This window comes from Myotis daubentonii, chromosome 7 (assembly GCF_963259705.1).
Source record: "Myotis daubentonii chromosome 7, mMyoDau2.1, whole genome shotgun sequence".
Taxonomy (NCBI): Eukaryota; Metazoa; Chordata; class Mammalia; order Chiroptera; family Vespertilionidae; genus Myotis; species Myotis daubentonii.
In genome coordinates this window covers 72,384,265-72,399,509 of record NC_081846.1, presented here as the reverse complement: position 1 = coordinate 72,399,509, position 15,245 = coordinate 72,384,265, and the positions used below count along the sequence as shown (strand labels likewise).

Here is a 15,245-nt window from a genome sequence, read left to right as displayed (position 1 = left end):
GGTCTCCTGCTGGACTCTGAAATTCTAGACTCTGACTCCAGATTGCCTGGTTTAAACTCTCAGTTCCACCATGCTGGTTCTATGAACCAGCAAGTTAAAACTTCTTTTGACTTTTTCAACTTGAGCAAGTTAAAAACTTCTTTGGCCTTAGTTTCTCATTGTGATTTGGCATGATGAAATAAGTTCAAGTAGAGAACATTCTTAGAACAATGGCAAACTGAAAAATGTTAGCTATAATGTCTGGCCAGTGTGGCTCAGCATCTATCTCTGAACAAGGAGGTCATGGTTTGATTACAGGTTAGGGCACATGCCCGGGTTGTGGGCTCAATGCCAAGTAGGGGGAGATCAGGAGGCTGTAGAACAATGATTCTCTCTTATCACTGATGCTTCTCTCTCTCTCCCTCTCCCTTTCACTCTGAAATCAATAAAAATATATTTTAAAATGTTAACTATTATTGTTACATATAGAATGTGAACAACCTATTAGAAGGAACACAATAATACTTCTTACAAAGATAAGAAATAGATTGAAGATGAGCTAAAAGGATTCTACAACCGAGAAGCCCATGGTAGATGCTGAACCCAATGTTCTGCTTACCTGTACTCCGACAGGAAAACTTGGTTTTGTGATCACACAATCGTAAGGTGCCATTACAGCCTTTTTCATCACTACCATCTTCACAATCTTTTTCCCCATCACAACGCCACAGGTCAGGAATACAATTTCCATCAGGATGACACTGAAATTCATTCCCATTACAACCAGCAGGAGAACGAATCTCTTAAATAGAAATGAGAGAGAAATAGAGGGGAGAAGCCAGGAGAGAAATTATTTTACTTGATAATATTTTTCTTTCTTTAGACATTTTTATGATGATAGAGAGAATATATATTGACTTTTTATATTTTACATTTTTTGAATAGTGTTGTTTAATAGCTATAATACTTTCCAGTATTTTCAAATTCATTTCAGAAACATTAATAATAAGAGAAAATTATGTTTATCTCCCAAAGAGTTCATGAAAATGTCACTTACATTAAAAAAAAAGTTTAGAATAACATAATGTATGACAATTCTATTGTAATTTTAATTAGTGTCTTAATGATTAGATCTTTGAAAGCCTATTCTCTTTGACACATAAAAGAGGTTTCACATTCTACTCTAAATGTTGACTTTGGTTGATCTTTTGACACTTCTCTAGTTAATTTATTTTGAACTTTTACAAGATAACTAAGTAAATAATACATACTTTCTGGCTAATAAAATCTTTATAGAATAACATTCAAAAGTTTGAGAATAAAAAGACCCCATAATAAACATAAACTCTTTAGGATGTAAGATTATAAATCTATAATCACAGCAGACACATAAGAATTTAATGAGGCACTATATATTCAAAGTCAATTTATCAATTAATAATTTATACAGTACTCATATAACTATATTCCTCAAAACCTGATAACTAAAAATATAGGTTAAAATATTCTGGTAAGCATAAGCAAGAATAAGGAAATAAAAAATGTTGGTGATATAGATGATTCATAGTACAACTGAATAATTTGACTGTAATCAGTGGCATATTACATTTTTATTAATATTTAATATTGTAAGATAAAGTAGCCAGCATCTCTGAATTGTTGTAAAATATTTTAGAATATATGTTTATATACATGAGTTTTAGTGTAACAAATTTGTCTTATATAACTAATCCAGCAATTAATCTACATATCTATAACAGCAATTATTCTGTAACATTATAATGAATTTGAAACAGGTTCATGTGAGTTACCTATTATTTAATGTGCTGGTTTGGTAGGGATCATGTCACTATGAATTAGAATTGGAATCATTTAGCTCAAAGCTAAAAATAACAATTATATCACCAAGGCAGCTACTTAATCTATTAAGACCTTTATTTGTTCACCTGGAAAGTGAGTCTGCAGAGTTGTAAGAAATAAACTGGATATCTATAAATTATTATTATAACTACACAATTTTGTAATGCTGTTAATGCATATGATATAGTTTGGTTCTTAATATTTTCCTAATTTAAAGATGTTCAACAACTATGTCAAGTGGTACAATATTATAAAAGTACTCAAAATTGCCTTGACTCTTCACTCTACTTCCCAAGTATTCATTGCTAGAATAGTAATGAAATAACAACCAAAAATAAAAATATCCTCACTGAAGCAAAAACACACAAGTAAATCTGTTGGTAAAAAATAGGAGTTCAAATTTAGAGAAAACATATTGAACTAATTTCCAAAAGTAACCTCTGTTAAGAACACTTACAATGCCTGGCCAGCATTGCTCAGTGGTTAAGTATCGACCTGTGTACCAGGAGGTCATGGTTCGATTCTCCATCAGGGCATATGCATGCGTGTGGGCTCAATCCTCAATGTGGGGAGTACAAGAGGCAGATGATCAATGATTCTCTCTCATCATTGATGTTTCTCTCTCTCTCCCTCTCCTTTCCTCTCTGAAATAAATGCATATATATATATATATATATATATATATATATATATATATATATATATATATAATCTTTTTAGAAAATAACACAATAATTACACCCAGTTTACAGAGAAGGCCCTGACTTTAGGCTGGCCATGAAATGCCTTGCAAAACCAGCCAACTCTTTTTTCTACTTTCCTAGTTATTCAAATCCTTCTGACTTCGGATATATAGACTTCTTGATTGAACAAAATGAGTGAGTACACACAATCAATAAAGATGGTAGAGTCTCTGCACATTTGGAAGATATATATGAAATGTGACATAGCAACTTCCCACTATATTTAATTTAGTATCTGCAGAGTATCCTATTTAACACTATGGCCTAACCACTATGGTGGAAAAGGATGCTGAGGTTGGTTTAATGTTACAGAATAGTCACAGAGATGTGAAGTACAGCACAGGGAAAATAGTCAATAATATTGCAATCACTATGTCTGGTGCAGGAAGGTGCTGAAAATATTGGGGGGGGGCACTTTGTAAAGTATACGACTGTCTAACTTCTATGGTACACACCTGAAACTAATAGAAACTATTATTAAATGTAAACTGTAATTGAAAAAAATAATAATTAAAAAAAGAATTGTGACGTCTTCAAGCCTAGTATTCTTCTAAAGATAACTTGAAAATCATGTGATTTCAGTGTTCAGGAAAAAGAAAGGAGAATAATCAAATGGAGTTCCAAGATCCACTGCGCTGAGCAATTCTCTGTGAAGAAGCCACCTTCCATGCAGCACCGAACGGTCTTCAGTTCCTTCTCCTGCTACTTAACCTTCCCCCAAAACAACACAAAACAAAACCAAGCTCAGATCCGCTGAACTTTATAACCTGCAGTGTGAGCTCACCAATAAATTATAAACACTGTATTTCAGGTAATTGTCACTCAGTGATTTAAAATAATAAATAATGGGAAGTATAGCCTATCCATTTTTCTACTTTGTCTAAAATAAGAGTGAAGACTGACAACTTATATATTCAATCTGCTGCTCAGTATATATAATTCGGCAAATACACTATTGACCTTTGAAAAATCTGAAAATTTTCTTTAAAAAATCTAGTGTTCTTTTGTGTTTTTTTCTTTTTTTTCTTTTTGCCCTGGACAGTTTTTCTCAGTGGTTAGAGCGTCAGCCCTCAGGCCAAAGTCTCAGGTCTGGTTCCCTTTTACAGGTACCTGTACTGCAGGCTGGATGCCGGTCCAGGTCCCAGGGAGGAGACAGACGGAAGCCAGGTAGAAGGGGCGGCACCCGAGCTAATTCAAGGCTATCAGTCCACGTGTGGAGGCGCACACGGCCATCAGCCAGGTGGGAACAGGGGTGTGCTCCCCCGCAATGGGATCGTCAGGTCTCCATTGTGGGCTGTGCCAGGACAGAGGAGGAAGGTCGCCAGCTTTTTTGTACATATGCTTGTTAGTTCCGGATTGGTCCTTTCAAAGAATTTTCCTTAGCAACATCCTTGGGATTGGTTATCTGCAAGCTGCCTGTCTTAGCAATAGCCATACATTTTAAAGCTCATGCCTTTGGCGCTCACCCTTCCTTCCCCGCCCAGTTGGGGTGTCTTAGTGACTCCGATTAGTGGGGTTCTTGGGTTGTACTTTCCCTTCCTGTGGCTGGATGCCAAACCACTCCTGACTGTAGCATGGAAGGGAAGCTCTGCATGCTGGGCTGCTCCTGGAACCCCGGCCACACCTTTTCCAGGACTGGCTTCTCCCACTGTATTTGTTACTTCATTCTTCGTTTTTTCAAAACGATGAACTCGGACTAAACATCCCACATTTTGGTTTCACTGGTAGGGGCTTGTGCAGGAGGCGACCAATTGATGTTTCTCTGTCACATGGATCTCTCTCTCTCTCTCTCTCTCTCTCTCTCTCTCTCTCTCTCTCTCTCTCTCTCTCTCTCTCTCTTTCTCCCTTCCTCATCCTTCCCCTCCACTCTCTCTAAAAAAACAAGAAAAAAAATCAATGAAAAAATACCCTTGGGTGAGATTAAAAGCAAAAACAAAAAAAATCTAGATTTTCCAGTTTCTTGAAAAGTAGGAGTAGGAAGATTTTTGGACTAGCATCCTTGAAGAGCAATACTGCTGCCTGCTTTGCATGGGGCCTGGCTGGATTGTATTCACAGCCCCCTATTATCATGAAAAGAAAAAGATAATTTCTATTGGGTTTTTCTTCCCCTGGCACGTTTTTCTCTTTGGTAGAAGTGGGCAATAGGTCAACCACTCACTGCATTTTCTTTTGTTTCTGAATTACTCCTAGAAAGCTGTGGACCCTTTTTAGTTCACTCTTGCTTCAATATTGCTAGTAATTTTACTCTCTTGTCAAAATTAGATTTTCTTCTTTATGAGTCCTTTTTATTGATATTTGTGAATAATCTTCAAACTCACCATGTTACTCTCTTTTCAATTGCTTTTTAGAATTTAGAGCCAACTTTATGGATCATTTTTCATGATATGTATTTGTTTGCACCAATCTCACTCTCAGATTTACTCATGTTACTCATCCTTATTCTGCCTTTGTTTAAATCCTTCCTCTTTACAACCTCTATTATTTCCAGGTTATAGCTTAAATTATTTCTGGAAGCATTCAGAGGGCTACGTGAATAAATAAACAGAATAGTGATATGCATTGAAGTTTTAAAAAGAAATAACATATGGTACACTTAAAATTATCTAATTTAGAAAACACTTTATTACTTTAAATAAAACTAAATAGCATATACCAAAATTTACACTAATTTCTATTCCTCTATCCATTCTTTATTTCTTTAGGAACTATGTTACCTCAAAAATGTCAATAATAAAAAATTCTATGTTTTATTGAATTATTATACAATTGATGTTTTGACTCTACACATATTCCAGATTTGGTTTCAAAGGTCTAGTTCTTTTAAATCATGTTCTTTATCCATCTCAATGATATAATGAAAAATTCTCAAGAAGATTATGTAAGCTCAGAAATCTAGATAGATCCATCTGATTCAAAAAGAGGCTTACAAAAGATAAATTGTTGTTTGGGGAAAGGGTCTCTTCTACTGATTCAGCAGTATGTCAACTATATATCTAGAGGACTAGTTTTTTAGCTCAATATTATTTACAGCCCAAAATAAGCTGTAGTCACAAATATCAAAGCAGAATCTGTGAAAGGAGAAAATATGCTGCTATTGTCTGATATATATATTTTTAAATTCCATTTGTATTTTATTTGCTTTGTTTGGTTTATCTATTTATGATTCATAGGTGAAGCTACTCATTTATGTTTTCTTATTGTAAATAAACATATATCTTATAAATTTAAAATACGGTGTTTCCCTAAGGCTTTTCTTGTCTTTTTTGTTTTTTCTTCTTAAGCTACCAGTGTCTAAACCTCTGTGGGCTGTTATACCACCTACTAAGGGGCAGCACAAATAACCAGATGGCAATAGTTTTAAAATGAGTCTGAGGAAGGAAAAAGAATATACCATTATAAACACTCAAATCTAAATGGTGATATTACTCTCCTGTTTGTAATGCTCACACACACACATCACTAATGTATACGCCTCCTGGTCTCTCATATTATCCTCCCCAACCTGGTTTGCCTTCCTGTTTATACTTCAGCTGTTAATGCCCCTAATTTTCTTGAAGATTCACTTTATTTTCTAGGATTAGGTCCTTAATTCTGGTGTCTGTAGGCTCAAGAAATTCATGGGTAGGTTGTAAGAATTTATAAAATAGAAACTTTACATGATGCTTTGTATTTTTCTTCTGGAGGAAGGGAGTCAGAGCTTTTCTTGACTCATGGCAGATTCCAAGAGAAATGCCAAGACCAACTTCACACTTCTCTCTTTATCTCCATGCCATATACCTGGCATGTGTATGGCATATAATTTTGCCTAAGAATCAGATTAATTAAATTAGATGAATTAAAACCCAGTGGAAAAAAAAAAGATCACTCATCTACTTGTACTGAGTTTGATTACAAATAAATAAACAGAAGTGCTTATTGAGACCACCCCATTTCACAGAAACAGAAATTATAAAATAATTATTTTTGGTAAATGTTCAAATAGTCTTAGAAAAATAAATATATTTTTTCAATTACAGTTTACATTCGATATTATTTTGTATTAGTTTTAGGTGTACAGCATAGCAGTTAGATAATCATATACTTCACAAAGTATTAACTTGATATTTCTAGTACCCACCTGATACCAGGAGTAGTTATTACATTATTATTGACTAGATTCCCTATCCTGTACAACCAATCTGTACTGCTCAACTCTTTCACCCTTTTTCACCAAGTCCCCCAACCCCCATCCCCACTGGCATTCATCAGTCTGTTCTCTGTATCAATGAATCTGTTTCTGTTTTGTTTGCTCATTTACATTGTTCTCTAGATCCCACATATAAGTGAAATCATATGGTATGTGTCTTTCTCTGACTGACTTATTTCACTTAGCATAATATCCTCCTGGTCCATCCATGCTATTACAAATGGTAAGATTTCATTAATTTACAAAACAATTTGACTATAGTTATATAGATAACAAGTAGCAGAGATGAGATTTACCTTTCATAATTAAACTGCAGAACCTGCCTTCTCTATAACCATTATTAACTTCTGGTAAGGCCTTTCTCACATAAAGGCTCAAAATAAAAGAAAATTTTAATAATTAGCTCATATAATAATCAAAAGTGTCCAAAAACTAATTTATTTTTAATATGTAAATACTGCTGTTTAGCTCATTTCTAATAATATTTATTTTATTCTGTTGTAAGGCAATGGTAAAATTCTGTCTCTTATGAAAAGATCTCAATAAATTTCAAGTTACATGAGGCAGTCTACCCTTTTTGGGTGTGTTTCTTCAATTGGTTGCCTGGGAAGGAAAAGAAAGATTCAAAGGATCATAAAGGTTGAGTAATGTTACCCATGATTAGACGTCTAGTTAGGGCAAGAGATGCCAAATTAGTTTCACGATCTTTACAATGAGTATATTGGCCTCAATGACTCCTTCACTTGCTCTTTAAACATATATTTGTTGCAATGTGGCAGGCATTTTCCAAGCACTAGGATAGAGAGAGACTTTCCCGATCTCACAGAACTTACATGAAGGGAGGAAGAAGCATGGAGGCATTTAATAAATAATTACAGAAGCACATGAACTAGAGTAGTCCAGGAAGCAGTGAGTGCTATGAAGACAGTGGGTCAGAGGAATGCTGCAGAGGAAGAAACCTGTCTCCTCTGCTCACGATTGGTTGGCCAAAGCTAACCACGTTGGGTGGGGCCCCAGCATGTTGGTCCCCCCTAACCACAATTTTCTGGGAAGTACAGTCTTACTGTGTTCCAAGAGAAAGAGAAGAAATGCAAATATTTTGGGAATATCCTCAATGACTACCATAGGAAGAGACATGTGTATAGAGGACATGTTGACAAGGGTGATTAGAAAAATCTCTCTGAGAAGGTAATATCTGAGATGAGATAAAAATGAAGGAAAAGAATCACAAGTGCAAGTTAAGGTTGAAAACAAGAGTAGGTAGAAAGAGAAGGACCTGAATGAGGGTGTGTGAGTAAAAGGAGATCTGAGAGGAGGCAGGGGCTGGATCTTTCTGGCTTTTATCAATACCTATGGTAAGGTAAGTTCAATGATATTCATCCTCTGGAGGTTTTGAAACAGGAGTTATGATGACATAATTTAATCTATATTATTAAAAGTTCTCAATGGTTGTTATATTGAAAAAATGAATGTGATGATGCTTGAGTGGAAGTAGGCAATGGCTTCCACTGGAGTCCAGGTAAAAAATAAAAGATGCACTGTTTGACTTTGAAAAGATCATAAAATAGTGGATATATAGGCAAGTAGATGATGTTCTTGGTTACAAAAGCAATGTCATAAGTGCTTTGGTAGGAGAGTGCATCATGAGAACATGCGCAGGGAAAACTAACAACACATGAGGTTTCAGATGGAACCCCAGGAATTCTATGAGGAGAGAGAGAATTCTGAATCAAGATTAAGAGTCAGACAGAGGGGAATGTGGCATTGAACAAAAGATATTTTGAACAGTCAACAGCAGTCATAAAATTTTGTGTAGTGTGTGATGCCAAGAAAGGATAAAGTTAAAATGAAAAAGGAGGCCATGGCTAGACCTTGAATGGCCTTGTATGCTACGCTAAATGGTTTGGATTTAACCCTAAAGGCAACTGGGAGTCCAGAAAGGCCTTTGGCTAGATTCGGATATGCTTAGATATCCAGTTTACATAGATCACTTTTGAATCATTTAAACCATAAATAGAAAGAGGAAAAATCTCCAAGATTCCTAGATTTATAATGCATTATATATATATATATATATATATATATATATATATATATTTTTTTTTTTTTTTTCATTCACTTGAACATTCAAAGTTTATACTAAAGTGAGATAGACTATTACACACACACTTTTATGTTTCTTCTCTTCCCCTCTTTTCATCCCACCCCTTCACAACAAATTAAATATACCCTAAACTTATTACTTAATGTCTGTTGGGTCTGGGTATGTAGTGGTGTTTAGAAATGTCGCCTTCTGCCAAAAAAACAGAAAACCATCGTGGAGTTTTATTTCTCCTTAATCTTGCCAAATGAAATAAGCTTCCACTAACGGTTGTTGATTTTCCCCTGGATGACAAGCTGCATTTCTCCGAGGAGCCTGTGATGACCATTCCAACTTGAGTTCCAGGCCTGGGTGGTTCCCCAGAGCCCCAGTTGCTTAAGCTTCAGGGCTTGGCACACCATCTATCTTTGTTATACAGCTTGTCCCAATGGAGTGTGAAAATGATGACTATGTTTATATGTATATGCTCATGCTGCTTTACTGTTATGTTTTCATGTTGCTGATGCTGGTTATATTTTCAACTAGTGCAATTTTATTGTATTTTTGCCCTGCAGCTATTTAAACCACGCATACAATTTGGGGAAATCTAATAAATAAATAAATGCAGAGCCCTGGAGGAAATGTGGCAACCGATGGTGGAATTTATCTCAATATTTAAATGAATTCACGGTGACTAAAGATTTGCAGTTAAAAGACTAGCAACTGTACAGAGACAGACTTTTTTTTTCCTCCTAAAGTTAAAAATTGTGGAAATAAAGATTGCAAAAAATATGTTGTTTTTAAAATAGTCAGAATATATTTTGTTTTATAAGAAATGTTAAAGCCCTCCTGAGAAAATAGCTGATAATAGTATGACAAATATAATGAATTATTTAAATTGTAAAACCAATCTGGGGAGAAAAACTTTTAAAATTTGTTTTAATGGAGCTTATATTATAACTTACATTCATTGTAAAATGCTTTGAAAAGTAAAAACCACCAGGTATTGCAATGCTTCCCTGCGTTTCCTATAATCACCATGTGTCAGTCCTTGCTCTGTTCCTAGCTTTGCAATGAATCACTGCAGATGAGTAAGTCCTGCACCCGGAGCAGCTGTTTGTTCCAGATTTCTAGATATTCTCCTGCTGACCCGAAACGACTGAGATTAGGTTTTGCAGCATATCAATCAATAGTTATTTCATTTACCAACAGGGTATGGCCATCACCTTGGCCTGCTTCTGACAACAGGGACCCTTAACATTCTCCAAAGGAAGGTAGGCTATCTCTTGTCTCTAGAAATCCTCAGGAGAATGTTTCTTATTAAATCTACCTTAGCCCTTGAGCTGCCGGCCTGAAGTCTGTGTTGGGGTCAGTGGGGGTCTACTGTCCTGCTCTTTCACATGTAATGTGGGATGGGTTCCCCAGGGGCTGTGCGTACCTAATGGTACAATAATCTCAGCTGCTAATTGACTATGAAGTCAAGTCTAGGGCCTCCTTAATTCAACTTGTTCTCACCAATGGACCTTAACCGTGCACAGGTCATATAGATTTTAGATGCCATATCTCTTGGTTATTATTCTCACTGTCCCTCCCTTCCTCCTACCTCAACACACTTCCAATGGCATGTGTGTGTGTGTGTGTGTGTGTGTGTGTGTGTTTTATCACCTATTCCAACAAATTATTTTTATCCCCATATGTTGCCCTTACTGATAATTATCCTGAGAAAATGTTGTATGAGACTATCAAAACCATTTATTAGTACATGGGACTTAATGGCAAATTTAATAATAAAACAGAGAAAATATTTGAAATCTTTAATGTTTACTATCTGGGTCAGTTAGAAAAGTTGAATAGAAGGAAATGGAAAATAATATATGGATACCTAAGCACAAATTCAATTATATTAACATGAAAATGTTTTTAGTGTTAAAAACACATAAGCATATAGACACTAAAAAAGTATATTGAATACCTCCGAGGCTAGGAATATATCCCAAGAAACCAGAAACACCAATCAGAAAGGATATATGCATCCCTATGTTCATAGCAGCACAATTTACCATAGCTAAAATTTGGAAACAACCTAAGTGCCCATCAATGGATGAACAGATTAGAAAACTTTGGTACATCTACACAATGGAATACTATGCTGCTGTAAAAAAGAAGGAATTCTTACCATTTGCAACAGCATGGATGGAACTGAAGAGCATTATGCTAAGTGAAATAAGCCAGTCAATGAAAGAAAAATACCACATGATCTCACTCATTTATGGATAATAAAGACCATTATAAACTGATGAACAAAAATAGATTCAGAGGCAGAGTAGCATTAAACAGATTGTCAAACTACAGCAGGAAGGCTGGGGAGGTTTGGGGGTGGGGGCGGGTAAGAGATCAACCAAAGGACTTGTATGCATGCATAGAAGCATAACCAATGGACACAAGACTCTGGTGGGGGTGGTAAGGGAGGATGGGGGAAGGTCAAGGGGGGAAAAAAAAGGAGACAAATGTACTACTCTTTGTAATATTTTAAGCAATAAAAAAAGTATATTGAAAAACATTCAATTTAGCATACTAAGTATCCCCCAGTAAGTTAAAGTATTAAAGTGAAAACTATGAAACAAAACATTGTTTTCAGTTCATTAAACTTTAAGTTTTGATATCTGGAATTCTAACATGAGCATTTCATTTAGAATTGAATATATCATGGGAGTAATGGAATTCTACAATATCTAAATCAAAGTGACCAGAATGTGTTAATCTGTCAAATTGGATAAAATTGAGAGTTTTTTTTTCTATTTAATGTTCAAATTAAGCAATCTCCTTAACAGATATGGTTGATGTCAAATATTAAGTAAAACAGATTGTGATGTGGATATATCGCATTTGGAATTTTATTTTTTGGCATAGCACTATGCCTAGCTCACAGTGGGCATCAAATATTTACTGGAAAAATAATTTAAAGATGTCATGATTTAATTTGATATTTTAATGAAGGACATCTATAATAATAAAAGCATAATATGCTAATTAGACCGGACAAAGCCGCAGCAGCAGGGGCCAAGGCCGAGGCGGCAGAGGCCCCTGGGCCACAGCGGCAGCAGGGGTCGAGCCCCTTGCACAAATTTTGTGCATCGGGCCTCTAGTTATTATATAGAAATAATATGTATAAGGATATACATATGGACTATATATACTTGAGCGAGGGCCAAAAAATATAATTTAAAAGTTAATGGTTTATTTCTTCATTCACTGGCCTTATCTTTTCCCCATTATTTTTCAACTTTGTATCATAATAAATTTGATGGTCTCTGGAACTAGGGCATCTAGAATTACTCAGGATTATAGCTCCTTTAGAATGTGTCTCTATGTACTTATTTTTTTAAAATATGGGATAAACCAGCAAGCTATGACCTGCATACTAATTCTTGTCCACTACCATTTTCTATAAATAAAAATTTTATTGGAACACAGTCATGATTTGAGGATATATAGTATATGGATTTATTTGTGTGTGCCAAAACAGTGGACTTGGTAGATACAATAGGCAAAGACTAAAATATTTACTACCTGAGCCATTACAGAAAAGATTTGATGACCCCTGTGTAAAATGTCCTAAATTCTGTTTATGATTCACAGAACAGCTGATTCAAGTGCATGCATATCAGCAATAACAGTATGCTGTGCTGAAAGATTCTGATATGAGTGAATATTCCATGCCAGGAAGGTTGCGGTGGTTTAAGTGGATTATTTTATGCAGCAGAGTTATTTGGGGAAAGGTTTAGGATGCAGATAATAACAATCAATTAATGGTGCACAAATGCCAACATAACACTGAAATGGTTTCCCTAGCAAAAAGTGAATGAAGGTGATTAGCACATTGCAGAACTATAATACCTCAGTGAAAATTCAGTTGATACTTCACACAAATAAGGAAACAAAGGCTGACTTTTCAAATAGGCTAGGAAAGAAATAGGCTAGAAAAAAACTACTAACCAGGTTTTATCCCATTGGTTATGTCTTTACCCGCTCAAAAGCATGGGCATCCTATTGATAAGTGAATTATTTTGTAGATTATCCATGTGCTTTGCCACTTTTCTGTTTGTTTATTTGCTTATTTTCTGCTAAATGTCTTATGTCCTATCATTTCACTGATCATTAACTGCAAATGGAGAATGAGGAGGCAGAATTTAAAGACTATGAAAATTAATTTATTCTTGCCATTATTTTCAGCTTTATTAAAACCGCAGAGAACAGGCTGAGAGTCTTCATTAAAAGTAGGTGTTCTTGTTACCTATTGACTTTATTTTTTTAAAATATATTTTATTGATTTTTTACAGAGAGGAAGGGAGAGGGGTAGAGAGTTAGAAACATCAGTGAGAGAGAAACATTGATCAGCTGCCTCCTGCACATTCCCAACTGGGTAAGTGCCCGCAACCAAGGTGCATGCCCTTGACCGGAATCGAACCTGGGACCTTTGAGTCCGTAGGCTGACCCTCTATCCACTGAGCCAAACTGGTTAGGGCTGTTACCTTTTGACTTTAATTATCAAGTAAAGTGGGGCCTTGACTTACGAGTTTAATTTGTTCAGAGACCGAGCTCGTTAAGGAGCTCGTTAACTCAAATTACTCTGTCAACTCAATGCAAAAAATCAGCTGAGAGACAGCTGGTATCTCAAAAAACTCCTTAGCTGGGACACTCGTAAGTCAAGGCCCCACTGTATATTTTTTATGAAACAAGAGATGTTACTCAATTTAGGGTCAAAATGCATAAGTGTCTTATTAGAAAAGCGAAATTTATCTAGAAATAAGTGTAGAACTATTACTAATTTTCTGTGTAGTAAAGATGAGAATAATTTGTGTCTCTCTTCCTGTTTTAATAAGCCATTTTCTAATATTTTAATTTTAAATATCTGTAATTCTATTTATATGATTACTTTTAATTTTCCTTATAATGACACTGCTAGAAACATAAATTCTCAAAAAAAACCCCACAAAAAAACACACCTTTGTTTTCTTTGCTCTTTTTTGAAAATTAAATCTTTATTACAGTTGTTCCTCTTCCCCGCCCTCCCCATAGCTCCCCTCCACCCGGTTCCCACTCCACCCTCTGCCCTTACCCCCTCCCCCCACTGTCCTCATCCATAGGTGTATGATTTTTGTCCAGTCTCTTCCCCCCCACACACACACCCCTTTCCCTGCAGAGAATAGTCAGTCCACTCCCTTTCTATGCCCCTGATTCTATTATATTAACCAGTTTATTCTGTTCATCAGATTATTTATTCACTTGATTTTTAGATTCACTTGTTGATAGATGTATATTTGTTGTTCATAATTTGTATCTTTACCTTTTTCTTCTTCTTCCTCTTCTTAAAGGATACCTTTCAGCATTTCATATAATACTCGTTTGGTGGTAATGAACTCCTTTAGCTTTTTCTTATCTGTGAAGCTCTTTATCTGACCTTCAATTCTGAATGATAGCTTTCCTGGGTAAAGTAATCTTGGTTGTAGGTTCTTGGCATTCATCACTTTGAATATTTCTTGCCACTCCCTGCTGGCCTGCAAAGTTTCTGTTGAAAAATCAGCTGACAGTCGTATGGGTACTCCCTTGTAGGTAACTGACTGCTTTTCTCTTGCTGCTTTTAAGATTCTCTCTTTGTCTTTTGCTACTGGCATTTTAATTATTATGTGTCTTGGTGTGGTCCTCTTTGGATTCCTTTTGCTTGGGGTTCTCTGCGCTTCCTGGACTTGTAAGTCTATTTCTTTCACCAGGTAGGAGAAGTTTTCTGTCATTATTTCTTCAAATAGGTTTTCAATATCTTGCTTTCTCTCTTCTTCTGGCACCACTATAATTTGTATGTTGGTACGCTTGAAGTTGTCCCAGAGGCTCCTTACACTATCTTCATACTTTTGGATTCTTTTTTCTTTTCTGATTTGGTGTTTTTTGCTTCTTCGTATTTCAAATCTTTGACTTGATTCTTGCTATGCACTAGTCCAGCCGTGGGCAAACTACGGCCCGCGGGCCGGATCCGGCCCATTTAAAATGAAAAAAAACTAAAAAAAAAAAAAAAAAAAGACCGTATCCTTTTATATAATGATGTTTACTTTGAATTTATATTAGTTCACACAAACACTACATCCATGCTTTTGTTCTGGCCCTCCGGTCCAGTTTAAGAACCCATTGTGGCCCTCGAGTCAAAAAGTTTGCCCACCCCTGCTCTAGTCTGATGTTGGAACTCTGTATTATATTCTTTATTTCAGTCAGTGTATGCTCAATTTCTAGTTGGTCCTTTTTCATAACCTCGAGGGTCTCACTAGATTTCATGAGGGTCTCACTAAGTTTATTGGCGGTCTCACCAGACTTATTGAGGGTCTTACTAAATTTATCAGCAGTTTCC

General features: G+C 35.7%; 1 protein-coding gene across 1 annotated transcript in view; it reads right to left on the bottom strand.

Annotated features, from left to right (window-relative positions):
• Positions 1 to 15,245, bottom strand: part of LRP1B (LDL receptor related protein 1B) — a 924,684-nt gene that overhangs the window by 658,091 nt on the left and 251,348 nt on the right. Inside the window, exon 17 of the mRNA XM_059704885.1 lies at positions 599 to 781. Coding sequence (XP_059560868.1) covers positions 599 to 781 — 183 coding nt within the window. The remainder of the gene's footprint in view (positions 1 to 598; positions 782 to 15,245) is intronic.